Source organism: Helicoverpa zea, chromosome 29 (assembly GCF_022581195.2).
Source record: "Helicoverpa zea isolate HzStark_Cry1AcR chromosome 29, ilHelZeax1.1, whole genome shotgun sequence".
Classification (NCBI taxonomy): Eukaryota; Metazoa; Arthropoda; class Insecta; order Lepidoptera; family Noctuidae; genus Helicoverpa; species Helicoverpa zea.
This window is the reverse complement of record NC_061480.1, coordinates 1086128-1108280: the sequence shown is the minus strand read 5'-3', so window position 1 is coordinate 1108280 and position 22153 is coordinate 1086128. Positions and strand designations below refer to the sequence as shown.

The window sequence follows — 22153 nt, the reverse complement described above, 5'->3', positions numbered from 1 at the left end:
ATTTAAACGTCAGTTTAAGACTTGTCTAAAAAAATGACAGATTATGACGTTGAAATAAGGTCCATTTTGCAGTCACACTTTTTTTAGACGAGTGTTTGACACATGTTTAAGTTTTTGTAGTAAGACCATTATTGTGATGTTTTACTCACCTTATAAAACTCAATAAGTTCCTCCTTAGTGATGGTATTCAGCTCTTCCACTTCTACCCTCGGCCTGTCAAAGTTGTACACCTGCAAGACAATGTCCTGACTACACGAGTATACTTGTCACATTATATTCTAAACATGTTATAGTATACCGGCTACAGTGTTACCGGCTACATTGTTACCGGCTGCAGTGTTACCGGCTGCAGTGTTACCGGCTGCAGTGTTACTGGCTACATTGTTACCGGTACATTGTTACCAGCTACATTGTTACTGGCTGCAGTGTTACCGGCTGCAGTGTTACCGGCTGCAGTGTTACTGGCTACATTGTTACCGGCTACATTGTTACCAGCTACATTGTTACTGGCTGCAGTGTTACCGGCTGCAGTGTTACCGGCTGCAGTGTTACCGGCTACATTGTTACCAGCTACATTGTTACTGGCTGCAGTGTTACCGGCTGCAGTGTTACCGGCTGCAGTGTTACCGGCTACATTGTTACCAGCTACATTGTTACTGGCTGCAGTGTTACCGGCTGCAGTGTTACTGGCTACATTGTTACCGGCTACATTGTTACCGGCTGCAGTGTTACCGGCTGCAGTGTTACTAGCTACAGTGTTAATTACGGAAGAAAGAAAGATGAGCGGAGATGCCATAAGACAGGAAGGTTTTTTTTAACGACGACAAAAATCATCAAATGCCCCCTCCCGCTGTGGGTTACGCGCGGTGAGGGAGTGTCAGACTCTTACTGACTAAACACCGTCGTGTTCCGTCGCAAGCCGCGTATGTACCAGCGTCGCGGTAACTCTTTAGAACAATCCCGCAGCCCCGGCAGGCCTAGCCCTAGGTCCGGCGCCAAAATCAAAAATCATTTATTCAAACTTGGCTGCAAAACAACACTTTTCTTACGTCAGGAATTTACAAATGACAGCCCCCAAAACGCCAACCCTTCACCACTTCCTATGTGTTTTTTGCTGGGAAGAAGAAGTGGCGCAACAAACTCCCTAGCAACACATGTCTGTCTGTAGGTTAGAAGAACCTTTCAACAATGTCTTATATATTTTGTATACAATGTGTATATTGCAGTTTACCGAAACTACTTTATTACGTGTTTTTACCTTATAACATCTCCGCTTTTTATTTTGTCTTATTTCCTCTTTATAATTTTAGACCTTATATAAATAGCAGTAAAGTGGATAATGGTTTGGCAGTGAAATACGTTTAAGTCAATTCAGAAGGTACTGAAGTTTGACAACCAGTCCTACTTAGGGGTATCGGGTTGCCCGGGTAACTGGGTTGAGGAGGTCAGATAGGCAGTCGCTCCTTATAAAACTCTAGTACTAAAAAAATACTGCGAAGAATTACAACTAAACTAAAAAATACTACAGAATCTTATATCAAAATAATACTATACTTCGGCCGTTCAGAGAATGCGTTCCTGACACCTATCAGTTAGTCACGACTAGTGATGGGCACAACATAACACTGAGTTCGTTACCGTTCCTTCAAAATGAACCGCCGCATTATTTTAAGATTATTTTCGTTTTAAATTGGCGGAATCATTTGTTTTATATTTTAGTTATTTAAGTGGAAACCAAAAAAAGGTAATATTCATATAATAAAATTGTTTTATTTATTCTTTGTTACAAGTACATTGAATTGAATGTGCGAACAGAATATTAATCAGACTCCGATTTGCTTGAGGAGGTGGTGTCTTCATCATCATCTTCGCCTACATGTATAATTATATTATTATCAATAACAGAATCAATCCTGATATCTCGGTCTAACAAAAGCCGGGTAATCAAATAAAAACAGATCGAAAACACTTGAAAAACGTGGTCTATGCGCACGAAACGACAACGGACGACTGTTTTAGCGTCACAAAATGGCGGCCCATAACGCCATTTGGGGTTACCATTTTTAATCTAAGTATAAAAATGCGGTTTGGTCATAGTTTTATTTTTATATTTCATAAACGTTATAATTAAGTCTTATAGTCCATTATTTTCCAATTCTTAAAAAGAAAATCAAAACGTATTATTTTATATTATAACTGTATAAGAACAGATTACGATACTTGCCTGTTATTTTTAGCACAGCACTACAAAATATAAACCGCTGACATAACCTTGTAATAGCGCAGTATAGATTTAGAAAAATATTGTTTACCAAGTTATTTGACACTCAGTTTGGCACAAAATTATAACATTCATTGATTATTAATATAATAATGTTGTTTTAATGCTCCTCAATTGTTAAAACGGTAAACAACCAGCAAAAATATTTTTATCGTAACTGCAACGCCATTGCAAAGTTACGTCGTCAGTTCAATCGCGACGTGTCAGGAACGCATTCTCTGAATGGCCGAACTATAGCACTTCTCGCCACTAACACAAACCACAGGATTTAAGTTCATTTTAAGACTATTTAATTTAACCTGTAAATAAATATTTTTAGATTATTCTTATTTCGATTATTCTTATGGCATTAAAGACCTAAAAAAATTTTTAGGAAAGATATGAAAGTACTCCAAAATATGAATGGGCAAATCATGTGTCGAGTATACCGAAACCTCGATTAACTGTCACCCACAAATTAACGCTTCATATTTTTCCTAAGGGTACGTCTACACGGTGCATGTAGCTGCAGCAAGTTATAGTTATCGGCACGAATCTTGAGCTCTGAACTTCACCTGCGCAGAAGTAATTTATTGGGTCTCTTTTGTGGTATTCGTGAGGCGCGGGGGCGGGCTAAAGCGGTGATTGGCCCGCAGTGCATCGCGTCATAGCCGTCACTCGGGATTGGTTCTTTGCTAATAAATCACTTCTGCGCAGATGTAGGTCAGAGCTCAAGATTCGTGCCGATAACTATAACATGCACAAGTGACAAGAGCACGCGGGTGGGTATGTTGCTTTGGTACATGCGCGAGTCGCTGGACGCGCACGTTGTTAAAATGCATGTAACCTGCGCATGTGCCTCAACATGCGCAAGCTACTTGCACCGTGTAAATGCACCCTAACATTTTATTATATTATCTTATATATCTACTATTTTATTAAAGTGGATATTAGTTTAATGCTGAAATACCCTCTATTTACCTGCGCAGTAATTTCGTTCCACATCTGTGCAGCTCTCGAAGACATACGTTTGGGTTTCTCGAGTTTCTGCGCCGACAAAGCCGCTCTGTGCTTCATGAATTCCACATCTGACATGTTTTTTAGATAATCCTGTAAAATAAATATCACTTTGTTTATTGTTTTCAATAATATACATTAGGTGGAAAATAAAAACCGGCCAAGTGCGAGTCGGAATCGCGCACGATGGGTTCCGTACCATTATTTAGAAAATCAGCAAAAAAATCACGTTTGTTGTATGGGAGCACCTCAAAATGTTTATTTAATTCTAGTTTTTAGTATTTGTTGTTATAGAGGCAATAGAAATACATCATCTGTGAAAATTTCAACTGTTTAACTATCACGGTCCAGGAGATACAGTGACAGACGGACAAAATCACGTAAAGACGGTGAAGGAACTCTCAGTAATAGGATCCCCGTTTTAATTTGAACCCTAAAAAATTAACATAATTCTCCTTCATACTCTGTTTCCAATTAATTAGAGGTCAGCTATAATCTGAACATATTTCGTAGTCGTTACGGGTAGTCAGAAGCCAGTAAGTCTGACAACCAGTCTTACCAAGCTGTATCGAATTACCCAAGTAACTGATTTAAGAAAGCCAGATATAGGTAGTCGCTCCATGTGGCACACTGGTACTCAGCATCCAGTTACAAGACCCGACCTCGACATAGTTGGGAAAAGGCTAGGCAGATGATATATTTGCACCTACCACTACTATTTATCTACCACCCAAAGGTAGACTAATGTATATAAATATTATATAAATAAGTCATGGTGGCCTAGTGGGCAAAGAACCAACCTCTCGAGTATGAGGGCGCGGATTCGAGCCCAGGTCAGGCAAGTACCAATGCAACTTTTCTAAGTTTGTATGTACTTTCTCACTGTATCTTGGACACCAATGGCTGAAAAAAGGTGAAGGAAAACATCTTGAGGAAACCTGGACCATAAAGTCTGAAATCAGCAACCCGCATTAAGCAAGCGTGGTGATTAATGCTCAATCCTTCTCCGTGTGAGAGGAGGCCGCAGCCCAGCAGTGGGACGATACAAAGGCTGTAACTGTACTGTAACAAAGACTAGGGGAAAACGCCTAAGGCGTTAAGTCCGTAATTGTACAAAATGTGCAGAAGTATTAAATAAATGATGTATAAGACGCTGGATGCAGGTCGCCTCCAACAGGAGCCCGATTCTCCTAAGTTAATAATGTCAAAATCGAATAGTAATCGAATCGCAATACGATCGTAATAGCAGTTTTAACCATATCGGGCATTCTGCTACTAATAAAAGACCAATCGTATTCGATTGACATTTGATTGGTGTGCGATTGGTCTGCTATTTTGGTAATTTTGGTCTATACGGTAGTTTGCCGTGCAATCATTTTGCAATCGTAAAACATTTGCAGACAAAATGATTCATTATTGAATGACAGAAAAGAATAAAAACGTTTATTTCAAAGAAAAAATAGCGGAATGCCACATACGCTTCAATAGTAATCGAGTCGGGATTGGATCTCAGTCGAATCGAGTCGAACGTCAATCGAAGGTCGCTTAAGTAAAATTAGGAGAATCGGACCCCAGGTATCTGTGGAGATCTAAGAGGGAGGCCTATGTTCAGCAGTGGACGTCCTATGCCTGAGATGATGATGACGATGATGATATATGACTTACCAATGACCCTTGCAGGAAGCTTTCTATCCTTTCTTCCAAATATTCAGGATGTCTGTGGCTTTGGACTATCACCCTGAACCCTTGTACTCCATTGGATCTTCGAAGACCACTGAAGACTATGTAGCCAAGTTGTTCCTAGAAGAAAAATAAATACATAGTGAAAATAGAGTCTTTGTAATGTGCACATATCACAAAGAAATTGAGGCTTGAGGTAGCAATTAGGTAGCAACTCTAGGTGATAAAGAAAGTCCATACTATTGCGCTGTTTCTTCACACTGGAAAAAGAAACAGCCATTCTGATATCTGGATGTTACCTTAAGATGCTGATTACCTTCAGAACCACGAGGTTATTGGTAGCAACAAATGGGAGCTGGTAGCAATCAGGTAGCAACTCTCCATATGTATTTCGGAGGGATTTGTGAGGAATGGCAGCGATTCTTACGGTAACCTTAATTTTATATTGACGGTAAAAATATTAAAGTAATTCGGTTTTTTTTTATGACATTATTTTACACTAGCTTTTGCCCGCAACTTCGTTCGCGTGGAATAGTGACTTCCAGCAGATTTTTGATTTGACCAAGAGATGGCGCTGTATGTCCGGTTGTAATAAAAACTATCCTTTATCATATTACCTATGTCCTTTCTCAAGTTCCAAACTATGTCTGTACCAAATTTCACACAACAGACAGACAGACAGAGTTACTTTCACATTTATAATATTAGTTAGGATATAAATAAATAAATAAAATAAATATCAGATTACTCTCAGCTTTCTGAGCTCGGCATCTTATTTTTTTCCAACATTAAAAACAAGCATTTGTTTTTTATTTTATAATAGTTATGCTCACGCAATATGGAGCAAGTTTAAACAAAGAAGCCATAAAGGTACGCTTTTGGCACATGTGTAAGTCGTCGATGTGCCATTGGCCAACGTCGTAGGCCTTTTATGCACCAGGGCCGCGCTATCTCTTGTTGTTCCTTCTGAAGCCTGACTTTGACTTTGATCTACCTTGGTCCGCAGCATGCTGAAGCAGGGTTCGGCGAGGGTATGCGCCAACAGTTCCAGGATGACGTTGCTGCGACACTCTCGGACCCCGCACGCGTAGTATAGAGAAGCACAGGACGAACGGTGTACACTGTTCGTAGTTTCTCTTACGTGCCAGGATCCTGAAAAAAATGGGGTCAAGTTATCGCCAAACTGAATCCACCTTATTATAAAGAGATGGATTGACGTCTCACAAGTAACTTTCTAAAAACAGAGTGTCGGATCTGTTCCGAGTTTTGCAAGTTAACGTTCTACATAAATTAACATACATTATTATATGTCTGTTATATACATAATCTATTCAAAAAAATAGATATATATATAAATACCCACATATATACAAAAAGTAGCATTTACATTTAGAACTGTTTAGTTATTAAAAGTTCGGGCAAAATAAACAGTTATTTTTAGATTTAAGCAAAATATGTACAAAATCTAGTAATAAACGATTGATTTCTTCATAAGCATGCATAACTAATGTGATAGTAAACGTTATTAACCGGCAAAATGAGCACAAACTAAGTACGTTGAAAAATTACCTTTTTCGATTTCAATATCTCTGTGTAACAACAACTGTTGGGCGCATAGGGGCGTCGCGTCTTTTGGTAATCTGTAAAACAAAATATAACACTATATTACTACGGATTTCTATATGGCGTCCACGGCCGATTTCGGCTACGGCGGCTGTTCTCATTTAAGGAGATCAGCCAGGCTGCTGAAGGACATTACACTCCTGAAGCAAAGCCAGGCCGAGATGCAGCATCAGCTGGAGGTGTCCAACAACACCATCAGTGATCTACGGGCAGAATTAGTAGCATTGCGCAATGCAATTTCTGCAAGTAGGTCACCTACCGACGGCGACAGAAATGTGAACACGCGTCGCGGGGCGCAAAATGCCTCCATCTGCAGTTTCGAGTCGGCGGGCTCGAATGCGTCACCTACTGCCGAGAATGCATGCGTTGCAACGTGTGCCGCCGCCGTCCCTGCCTCGACATCGGTAGAGACGATGACTCGTGTAGGTTCGTCAACCCCCAAACGAGCCTACGCAGCAATTGTAGCCGCTGAGAAGCCTGTTGAGCCACAAAACTCGCAGGTTAAAATAGCGGAAACCACAAAAGGGGGTAAGAAGAGCCGATCGAAACCAAACCAGGTTTTGAGAAGGCAGGGTCCCAAGGTCGACACGTGCGACAAGGATGGTTTCGTCAAGGTCGAGAAGAGGAAGAAAAAGAAACCTCCTTGTCGGAACCAGTGCGGTACTGCGCTGGCGGGGCCCAATATGCTGCTGCGTCCAGCTATTCCGACGACGCAGCTGTACGTGTCCAGGCTGCACCATTCCACGAAGGTTGAGGAGGTCGTGGAATATCTGCGCGTGAAGACCAGCTGGACCTTGAGGGTCGTGAGGTTGGAACCGCGTCACAACACAAATTTTAACTCGTTCGTGGTGCGTGTTCCGACACAAGGTCTCGAGAAGGTCCTCAAGGAAGATTTTTGGCCGAAGGGTGTTCTGTACCGCCGGTTTCGTGGCCGGCTACGTGACACCAGTCAGCGTAACACGACGCCGACACATCGTGTGCATTAGTTTTAAGAATATTTGTTATGTATTTATAGTATGTTTAAGTTTTTATAGATATAGTATTGTATATATATATTGATATGGTGAATTTTTATGTATTAGTTTATAAGTATTGTAATGTACGATATATGTGTATTTGTATTTTTATGGGCCCTAGTTGCCTGAAATAAAGGAATAAATAAATAAATAAATAATAAAATAAAATAAATAGTGCACGAGCATTTGCGCAGACACAGGTGCACTCCCTACTCCTTCACTCTCATAACCCGATGGGACGGCAATCCGACACGACCGGAGAGAGATCAGGCGCAGGACCGACATTTACGTGCTCTCCGATGCACGGGTGAATCAATCACCAGCTTCCAGGCTCCGGGCTGCTTTGTGAAAGTCTTCTAAAACCCACAAAGCGATTTCGGCCCGACTCGGGAATCGAACCCGAGACCTCGTGCTCAGCAGCCGCACTTGCGACAGCTAGACCAACGAGGCAGATTTCTATAACATATCTATCCGGTGGTTTGCGATAAGAGACTGAATTTTAACAGTACTAACATATAAATACTGTCATATTATGTCTAAGTAACCGTTTTCCCGCGGTTTCACCTGCGTCCCGTGGGAACTACTGTCCGTACCGGGATAAAATATAGCCTATGTTGCTCGGAAAAAGTGTAGCTTTCCAACAATGAAAACATTTATCAAATCGGTTCAGAAGTTTCAGAGCTTTCAGGGTATTAAACAAACAAATAAATGTTCCCTCTTTATTATTTTACCAGCCGTTTTCCCGCGGTTTCACCCGCGTCCCGTGGTAACTACTGCCCGTACCGGGATAAAATATAGCCTATGTTACTCGTGGATAATGTAGCTTTCGAATGGTGGAAGAATTTTTAAAAACTGTCCAGTAGTTTTTGAGCCTATTCATTACAACCAAACAAACAAACAAAGTTTTCCTCTTTATAATATTAGTATAGATTGAAATTAGATTCGGGTGCGAAGTTCCCTTCAAGAAACCTGCGAGAAAAGCCTAGGTGGGTAACACTCGTATTACAAAAACCGAGAGTTTCTGTACATGCAGAATGAAAACAATATTATATACATTAAAAATAACTTACTTCTTCTCAACAGATTCAGCGATATGCAGTGCTCTCTCGCGTGACAGATTCCCGTACATGAACCCTTCTATGTGGACTTTGCGTATCATGCGGGCCGCGAAATCGTTCACCATTTCTGGGGTCATGCCTGAAAATAATAATAATTATTATTAATATTGACAAATAATATCGTTGGGGTTATTATTAAATGTGTATTTTGGCAGGTAAACTGCACTTTCCATTTGAGTAGGTACTTAACAAAAGGCGCACTGCATACTTTGCAAACTGCAATGACGAGCGAAAAAATATTATATCTCTGGATCATCATCCTCCGAACCTTTTTCCCAACTATTTTGGGGTCGGCTTCCAGTCTAACCGGATGTAGCTGAGTACCAGTGCTTTACAAGCAGCGACTGCCAAGGATTTTCGGGGTCCTAGGACCAGTAGTTTAACGTGCCATCCGATATTATATTATATCCCATAATGAAAAGCCGGCTTAAGAGTACTAGCACGTAGCAGACGAATTAGTATACCGACAGTTGAAAGACAGTATTGATTCGGTCTTATACCTGATCGCTAAATTCGTTAAATATCTGATCTTTTTTTTATATCTTAAGTTAAATGTCTACTCAAATAGAGTATAGTATATATTTGTATATATTAGTATGTATACTTACGATCAGCTGCCTCTAGAAGTTGACATCTGGTCCACACGACATCAGCTAAGCACAGAGCTTGTTGGTATACTGCGTGCTGTTATAAAATAACCAAAACAAAAAAAACCGTTTAATAGAGGCATTTTTCTAGATTTTCATTTTTACGTGGACTCTTAAACTAATTTCTTCATATCATCCTAGAATTTCTTTCATCGTAATAGATCTTTAATAGCTAATTTCAACAATATATTTTCCATTGAGTTTGCCATTTTTATTTTGTCAAAATCTCGACATATATTATGAGAAATATCTATCTCTAATAGCAAACCAACAGATAGATACTTTATAGAAATCCATATATTTTTTAATTCCATAAAATAATGAAAAAGCCTGATTCTATTTCTCACCTGATAAGGCTGTTCAGCCTCAAAGTTCTTGATGGCTCGTATATGATTCTCCTTCATGATGTGGAACCGTTTCGGGTCAGCCGTGAAACCGATCATTTGATCCATAATCTTGTCTAGTAGAACGCTCTGTTTGTCATCATAACCGTCTATAGTTACCTGAGAAATTGATTTTTAATTATTAAAACGCTTACATTATCTTCACTTGTAACTATGTATGTAAGAAAATCTTGGAATCTTATATTAACCCACTTCCCGGTCTTCGATTAAGATGAGATTTTGCACACGCTCGGAGTTCTGATGACAATATATGACTAGCTACGAAACGTCATTACAAATCCAATATGGCGGCCTCCCATAGATGGCGGACTGACTGTTTAAAATCCACTTTTTAAAGCGTGTTTTTGTTTCAAGGCCAAATATTAGACGTGCATCGGAGAGCACGTTAATGTCGGTCCTGCTTGTGATCTCTCTCCGCTGGTGTCGGATTGTCGTCGCATCGCGCCATGAGAGTGAAAAAATAGTGAGTGCACCTGTGTCCAAGCAAATGCTTGTGCACTGTAATATGTCCTGCGCTGGCTAATCTCCATACACGAGAACAGCCGCCGTAGCCGATTATTGGCTAGGAGGCCATCATCTTCACATTGCAGTACACAATATAGAAAGAAAGAAAGAAAGAGAGAAAGAAAAACCGTTTATTATCGCAAACGACGCAAAAGCAATAAAACAAATAAAACTAATGACAGAACAAACAGACATTTAAATACGTTGCATTTGCGCCACCTTGCGACAAAGGGACAGCGCTCAGCATAAATGCTGTGCCTCGGGCACGCAGGCACGAGACAACAGCGCTGGTTTTCAGCGCTGACCCGAATATGCAATATTGACATAAAATTACATTTAAAAATGATTTATAAAAAACTAAAGTCAGGTGTAGTGGAATACTCACGCTTATTCCGTACTTGGCGTTGCCGATGCTCCACCGAAGGCCGGCCAGTTCGGCGGCGTACGCGAATTGTTGCAAGCTGTCTCGGAGGAGAAGCACCCAGACGGAGGTCAAGTTGCAGCTTAGAGGGTCCATGTAGGCTAGGGGACTAGGGAAGAATAAATATTAAAAAATAAAGAAATATACAGTACTAGCTTCCGCCTGCGGCTTCGCCCGCGTAGAGTTCGGTTATATCGCGTTTCCAAGAGAATTTTTCAAAAGTCCTGGATAAAAACTATCCTATGTTCTTTTTTAAGGTAACTCTATCTCTGTACCAAATTTCATTAAAATCAGTTCAGTGGTTTAGACGTGAAAGCGTAACAGACAGGCAGAGGTACTTTCACATTTATAATATTAGTAGGGATTTTGGAGGCAACAACCCGTGACGTTGGCGGTTCGTTAGACTTCCTCGTCACTAAAGAATTAACGAAACTAATGACATTTTAAAGCATTTTATATCAGCTTGTCTAAATTATTCTGTTACAGCCTTCGTCCCACTGCTGGGCTCAGGCCTCCTCTCACATGGAGAAAGATTGACCGTCTATAGTCTATACTATATCTATACTAATATTATAAAGCTGAAGAGTTTGTTTGTTTGAACGCGCTAATCTCAGGAACTACTGGTCCGATTTGAAAATTTCTTTCAGTGTTAGATAGCCCATTTATCGAGGAAGGCTATAGGCTACGTTTTATAGGCTAGTGTAAAATATATTTATTATACCTGACTAAATCGAACGTCATAACAGCTTTGGGAAGATGGAATTCGCTGTCCTTTTTGAACCATAACCTCATTAATGGGGAATCCTGAAAGATAAAATATTATAAATATATATGTCACCGAAAAATAACAAGATCCATAAGTTTATCAATTTACTAGGAAGTTTATAAACTTTCGTAAGATTCTAAACGAGAGATAAATTGTAATATTTTACGTCCACATTTTCGTAAATTTATCAATTTCCGACGTCATACGGTAAATTTATAAACTAACGAATATCTATTCGTAAGATTTTATATGGTTCGACCAATCACAGAAACTCTTTTAAATATACGATCTTTGAAATACGTAAAATAACACACTGCTCTCTGATTGGTCAATGTTCATAGTGGCAATGCTTAGGAAGGAGAAGTGACACGTGACAGCCAACCAATCAGATCGCGCGTAACGTTTGGTTACTGCTTACTTATTATTTTACGAGTGAGTTCAGTAAGTTTATCAATTTACGAAAATGTGGATGTAAAATATTACAATTTATCTCTCGTTTAGAATCTTACGAAAGTTTATAAACTTCCTAGTAAATTGATAAACTTACGGATCTTGTTATTTTCCGGTGACATATATATGTTATGGACCATGTGATTAATTCGGGCATTATAAATAATGCCCGAGCATTATGAATAATGTCTAGCTTTATCGGGCCACATGATTAATAACTATCTTAACTTCATTATTTATCACATTGCACGGTCATTATTATATTGCTACATGACAGTTGGGCAATTTGATAAAAAAGCTATATTTTACGCGGTGATATTTTCATTTGACTTTTATTAAGAGAAGATATTAATTATGCCAAATAATAAGTCTATTGCTTAAACTTTAGTTTATTTTGTTTTGTAATAATAAGTAATTTCTATAAAACAAAGATTTGTTGTAAAATTTTTGTTTTTTAATAATATTTTTTGTTATATTTTTAATATGACTTTCCTTAACTTTTAAATGCAAAAACTAGTAAATTTTTAAGGCAGAAGTCCTTCATAATTAATCCAAATCATGAGGCTTATTATTTACGTGGTTTGATATTTCATCATCTCAGGCATAGGACGTCCACTGCTGAACATTTATTTATGTATTTATTAAACCACCTTAAAACTATCATCACAGGCCTCAACATAGGCCTCCCCCTTAGATCTCCACAGATACCTGTTGGAGGCGACCTGCATCCAGCGTCGACGGCGACCTTTATAAGGTCGTCTGTCCACCTCGTTGGTGGACGTCCTACGCTGCGCTTGCTAGCCCGTGGTCTCCACTCCAGCACTTTACGACCCCAACGGCCATCTGCTCTGCGAGCAATATGGCCTGCCCATTGCCACTTCAACTTGCTAATCCGGTGGGCTATATCGGTGGCTTTAGTTCGTCTACGGATCTCCTCATTTCGGATTCGATCACGTAGAGAAACACCGAGCATAGCCCTCTCCATAGCTCGTTGAGCGACTTTGAGCTTTGAGATGAGGCCGATAGTGAGAGACCACGTTTCGGTGCCGTAAGTCATCACTGGTAGCACACATTGGTTGAAGACTTTCGTCTTGAGGCACATACCTCATGTCGGACGAAAAGACATTGCGTAGTTTCCCGAACTTTTTCTCGAAGTTGGACCTGCCTAATTGGACTACTTGTCCTAGCATAGCGTTTGATACTTAGTTTATTTTAAATTAAATGGCAATAACAATAAAAAAATTGAAATTAAATATGTTTGTATTACTTTGCCCAAAAGGTCACGGGCAATATGTATAGTGCCCGGTCAATTTGATTATTTAAATAATTATTATCAAATTGCACTCTCATATTGGGCATTTTTCATAATGACCGGGCATTATGTATACTGCCCAATTTATCACTTGGTCCATAACATATATATAACAGTGGTAGCCTAGTGGGTAAAGAACCAACCTCTCAAGTATGAGTGTGTTCGATTCCAGGTCAGGCAAGTACCAATGTAACTTTTTTGAGTTTGTATGTACTTTCTAAGAATATCTTAGGGTCCGTTCAGATAGACCGGCTCGGAGAGCATCGGCGCGCATTTTTCTTTTCTCACAGACCGGAATCGGCTCCGATCGGCTGCGTGTGATGCAATCGGAGCCAAACGTCTGCGTGACCGAGAAAAAGTACGCAATCGGAGCCGATCAGCTCCTCTTTATTTCATACCGAGCGCCTTCGAACATTCTTAATGACAAAAGCAGTGCACATGCAAAAATAAACCTTACTGCAAATACTAAGTACTCAATTTTCAACGTGTTAAGAATTTGCTCTCTTCTCCGAACCCGTCTGTCTGAACAGAGTGCTGATTCCGAGTTTTGTGAGCGTTCGCAACTCGATACGTAATTATAAGTCTATTGAAATAAAGAGTCGTATGCTACTCACATGATTTAGATATTACATGTTCATTAATTTTGCCGGTTAATAATGCTTAACCTCCTCTTTTTGAAATCGGTTATAGTTATCGGCACGAATCTTGAGCTCTGACCTTCACCTGCGCAGAAGTAATTTATTGAGTCCCTTTTGTGGTATGAAGTGAGGCGCGGGGGCGGGCTAAAGCGGTGATTGGCCCGCAGCGCATCGCGTCATAGCCGTCACTCGGGATTGGTTCTTTGCTAATAAATCACTTCTGCGCAGATGTAGGTCAGAGCTCAAGATTCGTGCCGATAACTATAAAAACTTACGAGAATAACAGTAGGTGCCACAGAGTGCGCGGTGCTGTCCTCGCCACTCTCTAAAGTAAGTTTCGTCGGTATAAACTCGTTCGGAGGAGGCAGGTGCAACTCGGGGGTCGGTTTTACTGATTTCCATTCCTAAAAATAAAGAAGGTAATTAATTGAAGAAATACATGGGTATAAGCTTAGAAACCCGAGCAATTGCTGGATAAAGTATAATGTCGGGACACCTTTTCATACACGGTCGGTTGGCCCCATGGTAACACAACTGATAAACTACATAATATACATATTTATAAATACATATTGTAACACCCAGACCACGGCCAACAAGCATGCTCATCACACAAATGTCGACTGAACCGGGAATCGAACCCGGGACCTCAGGTTCGGCAGTCGGGTGACCATTGCGTCATCGAGGTCGTCAAAGTTTGTATGTACTTTCTAAAGTATATCTTAGACACCATTGACTGTGTTTCGGATGGCACGTTAAACTGTAGGTCCCGGCTGTCACTGAACATCCTTGGCAGTCGTTACGGGGAGTCAGAAGCCAGTAAGTCTGACACCAGTCTAACCAAGGGGTATTGGGTTGTCCGGTTAACTGGGTTGAGGGGGTCAAATAGGCAGTCGCTCCTTGTAAAGCACTGGTACTCAGCTAAATCCGGTTAGACTGGAAGCCGACCCCAAAATAGTTGGGAAATAGGCTCGGAGGATGATAATGATAGTAATCAATAATTACCTGTATTTTAGAATCTTCAATGTCTTCTTGCAAATACTTAGTTCCGTACCAAGGCTCGGTCATCGTGCACTTTTCCGCGAAACACCTGAGGAAGTCATTAAATAATATAATACCAGAGGTTACTGATAAACTCTATCTGACAGATATACTGCTATAACTATTGATTTCTGATTTCGCAGGTATCCGATAGCAACACCTGACAGAACAGAAGATAAAAGCAGCCTTTATCTGTCAGATAGCACTGATACATAACTGACAGTTTATTGGTAATGTGAAAAAAGGCTTAGAATTACAAAAATTCTGAAATGGCTGTTTGGAAATAAAATGCCAAAAATCCGTCATATGTTATAAAAGCATGACTATTAAGTACGTAAAGTATTTTTTTTTTAAATTTTCGATTTCCCCTCTCTACTTTTCGTTCTCCCTGGTAGTTAAAGCAACATGTCAAGTAAAAGTGTAAGGAAATAAAGGGCTCCAGAAGAAACATGGTGGGTTTTAGTCAGTAAGAGTCTAACACTCCCTCACGCTGCACCCACAGCGGGAGGTGTCATTTCATAAGTTCCCAAAAAAACTTGGATATTAACGATGTGCATATTTGATATTTTGGAATGCTTAGGAGAATGACACGTATTGATTCATTTTTTAGGGTTCCGTACCCAAAAGGGTAAACGGGAGAGCGTTGACATTTTCACAGATGATGTATTTCTGTTGCCGCTCTAACAACAAATACTGAAAATTAGAATAAAATAAATATTTTTAGGGCTCCCATACAACAAACGGGATTTATTTTTTTGCTCATTTTTTCTCTGGTATGGAACCCTTCGTGCGCGAGTCCGACTCGCTCTTGGCCGGTTTTTATGTAAATGTTAAGTATGTGATAGAATACAATATTAATATTAAAAAATAAAAACGTCACGAGGTTATAATTTTTTCTTCTTCTTCCCAGCCATAACACTAGGAAGTGTCGTTTTGGGGGTGCTGTGCAACACCGCTGAAGCAGTTTTCACTTCAAAAATGACAATAATACTTACTTAGCAACAATGCCAACGCGTACATTTTCTGGTGTAAGCAAAGATAGGAGTTCTTGTATTAACTCGGGTTTCCATTCCGTCATCAAATAGTAAGCACATAGGACATCTTCCATTGGGAACTCCTGAAATAAAATACACACAAAAAACATAGAATTTGAGTAAAAATTTATATCATATGTGCAAATAAAATTACCACAGAAAAATAACGGGAATGTCAAGTTAGGTTTTTTATACAATAGCGGCAGATATTACAGTAATAATTTATATTTAAAACCCTGGAGTGAAGGCTTTAACTGTTGTTTTTTTATGTCGTTTTATACATGTTTCGTTAAAAATTGTTCTTATAGAAAAACGCAATTTTCTTTTTTTTCACTAATGGCGTCCACGGCCGATTTCGGCCACGGCGGCTGTTCTCATTTAAGGAGATTAGCCAGCTGCGCAGGACATATTATAGTGCACGAGCATTTGCGCAGACACAGGTGCACTCACTATTCCTTCACTCTCATAACCCGATGGGACGGCAATCCGACACGACCGGAGAGAGATCAGGCGCAGGACCGACATTTACGTGCTCTCCGATGCACGGGTGAATCAATCACCAACTTCCAGACTACAGGCTGCTTTGTGAAAGTCTAAGTAAACCCACGAAGCGATTTCGGCCCGACCCGGGAATCGAACCCGAGACCTCGAGCACAGCAGTCGCGCTTGCGACCACTAGACCAACGAGGCAGTCACTACTCACTAGAGTACAATACTATTATATATATTACTAGCTTCTGCCAGCGGTTTCACCCGCATCCCGTGGGAACTACTTCCCGTACCGAGATAAAACGTAGCCTATAGCCTTCCTCGATAAATGGGCTATCTAACACTGAAAGAAATTTTCAAATCGGACCAGTAGTTCCTGAGATTAGCGCGTTCAAACAAACTCTTCAGCTTTATAATATTAGTAAAGATGAATAGTAAATTGTTCAACGGTTACGTATATGTAAATAACTTAAACGACTTAGATAAGATTTGGTGTGGAGATAGTAAGAAACTTGTGAGGCTTTTTATAAACTTTCTGTAATTTAGTATTTATAGAACAATTGTGGCAAACATAAAAAAGCTGTTGGGAACATTTCTTTGAAAGATTTGTAATCCGAGAAAATAAATTGTCAAAGTTCGGAAAAGGACGGCCGCCATGTTGGATTTAGGTCACGTTACGAATTCTTGTCGTGGTGGCCTAGTAGGCAAAGAACCAACCTCTCGAGTATGAGAGCGCGGGTTCGATTCCAGGTCAGGCAAGTACCAATGCAACTTTTCTAAGTTTGTATGTACTTTCTAAGTATATCTTAACCAAGGGGTATCGGGTTGCCCGGGCAACTAGGTTGAGGCGGTCAGATAGGCAGTCGCTTCTTGTAAAGCACTGGTACTCAGCTGAATCCGGTTAGAATGGAAGCCGACTCCAACATGATTGGAAAAAGGCTCGGAGGATGGATGATCGTGGGGGCAGATTTCAAACAGCCAATCAGCCATCTTGGGTCTGCAGCCATATTGGATTTGTAATGACGTTTCTTAGCTTGTCCTTTAGCTAGCGTTTTATCATCAGAATTCAGAGCGTGTGCAAAATTTCATTATAATCGAAGACCACGAAATGGGTCAATTTAAGATTCCAAGATTTTCTTTGTAGTTACAAGTGAAGCTAATACAGGGTGTGTCGTTCACAATCACATTAAATAGAAAGAAAGAAAGAAAGAACCTAATCCATTCAGTGGTTTAACCACAGGAGTCATTTTTAGTTTTTATATATTACAACATCATGTGTAAAGCAGAGATAAAGTTAGGAGTATCGAATGTTTTGATCAGTTGACAGCTGTCAGATTTCAAGGGAGAATTTCAGTTGTTTGTAATGACTGACTTCTATATGGTGTTCTAATTTTCGCACATTTTTATTCTGTTTACACACCCGTTATAAGCTTGTTAGAATACTCGCCTGCAGCAAATGCACGTGTCCTGTAACCAGATTCCTGGGCTCCAACTTGTCTTTATACCTGAACTCTAGCGCCATGAGGTCTCGCTGTTCTTCCCACACCCAGCGCTGGGGACCAGCTACCTTCAACATCTCCATGTACTGTGGGAACAGAAATAGAAATATTTGCAAAGAATGTACATACTTTAAGGTCTTTAAGCTGTGCCCTATTGGGTCCATATTGTCTCTAAACTATATAATATGATGATGCTGATGATGTTCTAGCCGATTATCGGCCACGGCGGCTGTTCTCATATAAGGAGATCAGCTAGCTGCGCAGGACATATTATAGTGCACGAGCATTTGCTTGGACACAGGTGCACTCACTATTCCTTCACTCTCATAGCGCGACGGCAATCCTATACCACCAGAGAGAGATCAGGAGATAGAATGTACCACCTGTATAACATATGGAATGCTAATAAAGAATTGAGTATTGAGTACGTAAATAAAAAAGAATCCCCGTACATTCTGTCATCATGCATGCAAAACTTAAAAGTAATTAAGTAGATTTTTCACTTTTTGACATAGGCTACCTATATTTTTTTTATCAGGGTACAGAAAGTACTTTCCAAGAGATGCAACTGCAACCGTAGTAAGTTCTTAATTGGTTTCGCAAAATATTTGTCGGCGTCTCGCCACAATAGGATAAAAAACAAAAACACGTGCCCGGAATAACCTCAAAATTGAATCAAATTTGTTGATTGTAATTATGTAAAAAATGTAATTTAAATCATTTTATTATCAAAATTAGTTACTACGGTAAGAGTAGAGATTATTTCAATGTATGTCATGTTGGTGAGGAACTACATTCAAAAATAAAAAAACACGTGATCATTATTTTTACCACGTGTTAGAATTAAAAATTTTAAGCATGTTAATTGATTTAAAACATTTGTTTATAAAATAGTAGCAATTTTAATGTAAAAACTATATTTCTACTATAAAAGGCCGAGCGCTCGCCAGACTCGAGCATTCTTACTCGAGCTGTCGTAGCGATCGGACCTCCCGAGTAAATTGAAATAAATAAATCAAGTGAGTACCTATTTAAATTACTTATTTTAATTGCTAATTATGAGTGTAAACCCTGACCAGTTTTTTTTTAAAAACAACCAAGAGAATCTTTCTTCGTCATATTTAATAGCTGATTTTATTGTTTGTACGAATAAATATGATTAGTTTTTATTTTAAACTAGCATTTTCCCGTCATTTGCCCTCGTCCCGTGGGAACTAACCCCCGTAAAAGGATAAAATGTAGCCTAAGTCACCCGGGGATAGTGGAACTTGACAATAGTGAAATAAATTTTCAAATCGGGTCTGTAGTTTCGGTACCTTTAGGGTACAGATAAAGACCTTTGCAGGCTTTTTAAAACATCACACCAATTACATAGCTTAAACTACAATTAATTACTAATTACACTGTATTACAAACATACCTGGAACACCAGTTTAATGATATCATCGATATGGGCGACTCCCTCTTCCGTCAGATCCACTTGCACGCCAAAGAAACCGAACCCACGAGCGCCGATGCGCGTACCTCCCACTAAACTGTAGGAGAAAATATGCAATTATAGATATACCTATACCTGTAGTACATCTACCTTAGGCTAGCGGTATACTCGAGTCTTGAGGGTACTAGTTAGTTCCCGCATATGGATAAAAAGTTGGTCTGCTAAGAGTACGCACACACTCACTCTTACACACACTCACACAGACAGACACACGCAACACTAAGTGATATTTAGGTAATTCAAGTCTGCTGATAGAAAATTCTTTAAAAATAAGCGGTACCTTTGTACCCAATTGCATTTTGTCGTTTCTAATTGTTATTTACATTGAGCGAACTTAGCGGCACTATGATTTATATCTGAATAACATAAAAGCTACTTTTTATCCATGTGCTGGAAGTACATAGCCTAGGTTATAGTTATCGGCACGGATATTGAGCTCTCGGCGTAGGAGATCGCTTTGCGCACTGTACACTTATGGCAATAAACCAATAATTCACTTCTGCGCGGTTGAAGGTCAGGGCTCAATATCCGTGCCGATAAATATACCTATATAGTAAATCTAGCTTGAGGCTGCGGGATTGCTCGCGCTCATTACCTTGGCGCTGGTACATCCGCGGCCTACGACGGAACACGACGGTGTTTAGTCAGTAAGAGTCTGACACTCCCTCACCGCGCGTAACCCACAGCGGGAGGGGTCATTTCATGACTTTTGACGTCGTTAAAAAAAAGGCAAACGGTTTTAAATTTTTAGGGAAATACTTCCCGCATATGGATAAAAAATGTTAGTCTGCTAAGTGGGCAAACACACACACACACAAACTCGCTTACGCTCATTCACACACACTCAGCAGTACCTTGGTACTCAATTGCATTTTGTCATTTCTAATTGTTATTTAAATTGAGCGAACTTAGCGGCACTATGATTTATATCCGAATAATAAACAAGTTACTTTTTATCCATGTGCTAGAAGTAGAAGTACATAGCCTAGGTACATACGCGGGTAGAAGCTCCATAATTCAATACTGACATTGTGAACAAGCTTAGTATTAATAATATTTATGCTTACCTATTACACCATCCTCTGGCCTTTAACGCGGATAGCAAACTCCCCGGGCCTTCGTGTCCCAGCATGTGAGAGAGATAGTGTCCCGGCTGTGGACAAAGTTAATTATACTTAGTTCAAAATAATAATGCGATCCTGACAGAAATCAAAGGTGTGTCGTACCTAATCACATTAAATCCTATCTATCTATCTATCATCATCATCATCATCAGCCTATCGCAGTCCACTGCTGGACATAGGCCTCTCCAAGTGCACGCCACTGAGATCGATTTTCGGCTTTTCTATCCTATCTAATTTATTAATCCTATCTATGCGATAGGATAATTCTACTTCATGATATTCTATGGCGAATTGTAAAAAATAACCTAATCCATTCAGTGGTTTAACCACAGGAGTCATTTTTCAAAAGCAGAGATAAAGTTAGTAGTATCGAATGTTTTGACCAGTTGACAGCTGTCAGTTTTTAAGGGAGAATTATTATACCTTGATGGTGTTCTAATTATAGCACATTTTTGAAAAAGTTTGAGAATTTTTACGTATTTTATTGTTTTCTTAAAAATACGTAGTTAATTTAATGTTATTAGGTACGAAACATTCTGTATTTGTCTGAATGCATCCCTATATCAATTGGCCACGCCATCACGCGTTAATAGCTGGACTAATTAAGCTAAAATTTGATGGGAAGTTGCTTAAACCCGGGAGAAGTATAGTTTTTGTCTCCAGTTATTTCGGGACATCTTTCTTATAGGAAGTCGGTCATGAATAATGAATGACGAATGTATGACGCATGAATGATAAATAAATGAATGATGAATGAATAACGAATGAATAATGAATGAATGACTGACGAATGAATGATGAATGGTGAATGAATGATCAATGAAAGATGAATGAATGATAAATGAAAACGAATGAATGATGAATGAATGATGTAATAGACAGCTGAGTTGTTGGGAAGTTCGTTCTTCACTTCTTCTCCCAGCCATAACACTAGGGGTGCTGTCCTTTTGTATAAGTATTTGACGTGAAACAGTGCTAAAAACTAGCCTAGTTTCAATAAACTTTTTTGACTTTGACTTTGATGAATGAAAAAAACCGGCCAAGTGCGATTCGGACTCTCTCACGAAGGGCTCCGTACCAGAGCAAAAACTAGCAAAAAAATTCAAAATATTTATTTTATTCTAGTTTTCAGTATTTGTTGTTATAGCGGCAACAGAAATACATCATCTGTGAAAATTTCAGCTCTCTAACTATCCCGGTTAATGAGATACAGCCTGGTGACAGACGGACGGACGGACAGAGGAGCGAAAACAATAGGGTCCCGTTTTACCCTTTGGGTACGGAACCCTAAAAATGAATGAATGACTCACCCCACTCTTATAATGCTTCCTAGTATCCGGTATAGGGAAGTCGATGGACAACGACCGCAGATCCTTGACTGGAAGACAGTAGGCTCTCTTCCGCCGCAGCGCTGGTGGAAACGGGTGTTCCGGCCATGAAGGAGCGGTGACTGACTTGTCTTCGACTTCCGTGAAGAGTTTCACCACCATCTCTTCTAGATCGTCTAGTGGTTCTGAGGAAAACAGACAAATATATCAATTGATAAAAAATTTTTTGATCAGTTGACAGCTGTCAGTTTTCAAGGGAGAATTTCAGTTGTTTGTAATGACTG

At 39.7% G+C, this 22153-nt stretch overlaps 1 protein-coding gene across 1 annotated transcript in view; it reads right to left on the bottom strand.

Annotated features, from left to right (window-relative positions):
• Positions 1-22153, bottom strand: part of LOC124644348 (insulin-degrading enzyme) — a 34053-nt gene that overhangs the window by 4505 nt on the left and 7395 nt on the right. The window contains exons 8-24 of the mRNA XM_047183659.1: positions 21852-22054; positions 20485-20570; positions 19340-19454; positions 17868-18005; positions 15893-16014; positions 14862-14946; positions 14132-14260; positions 11412-11494; positions 10655-10799; positions 9709-9864; positions 9323-9398; positions 8667-8793; positions 6527-6597; positions 5952-6109; positions 4943-5077; positions 3242-3370; positions 150-230 (exon numbers count right to left, since the gene is read on the bottom strand). Of these exons, the coding sequence (XP_047039615.1) occupies positions 150-230; positions 3242-3370; positions 4943-5077; positions 5952-6109; positions 6527-6597; positions 8667-8793; positions 9323-9398; positions 9709-9864; positions 10655-10799; positions 11412-11494; positions 14132-14260; positions 14862-14946; positions 15893-16014; positions 17868-18005; positions 19340-19454; positions 20485-20570; positions 21852-22054 (2039 nt within the window). The remainder of the gene's footprint in view (positions 1-149; positions 231-3241; positions 3371-4942; positions 5078-5951; positions 6110-6526; positions 6598-8666; positions 8794-9322; positions 9399-9708; positions 9865-10654; positions 10800-11411; positions 11495-14131; positions 14261-14861; positions 14947-15892; positions 16015-17867; positions 18006-19339; positions 19455-20484; positions 20571-21851; positions 22055-22153) is intronic.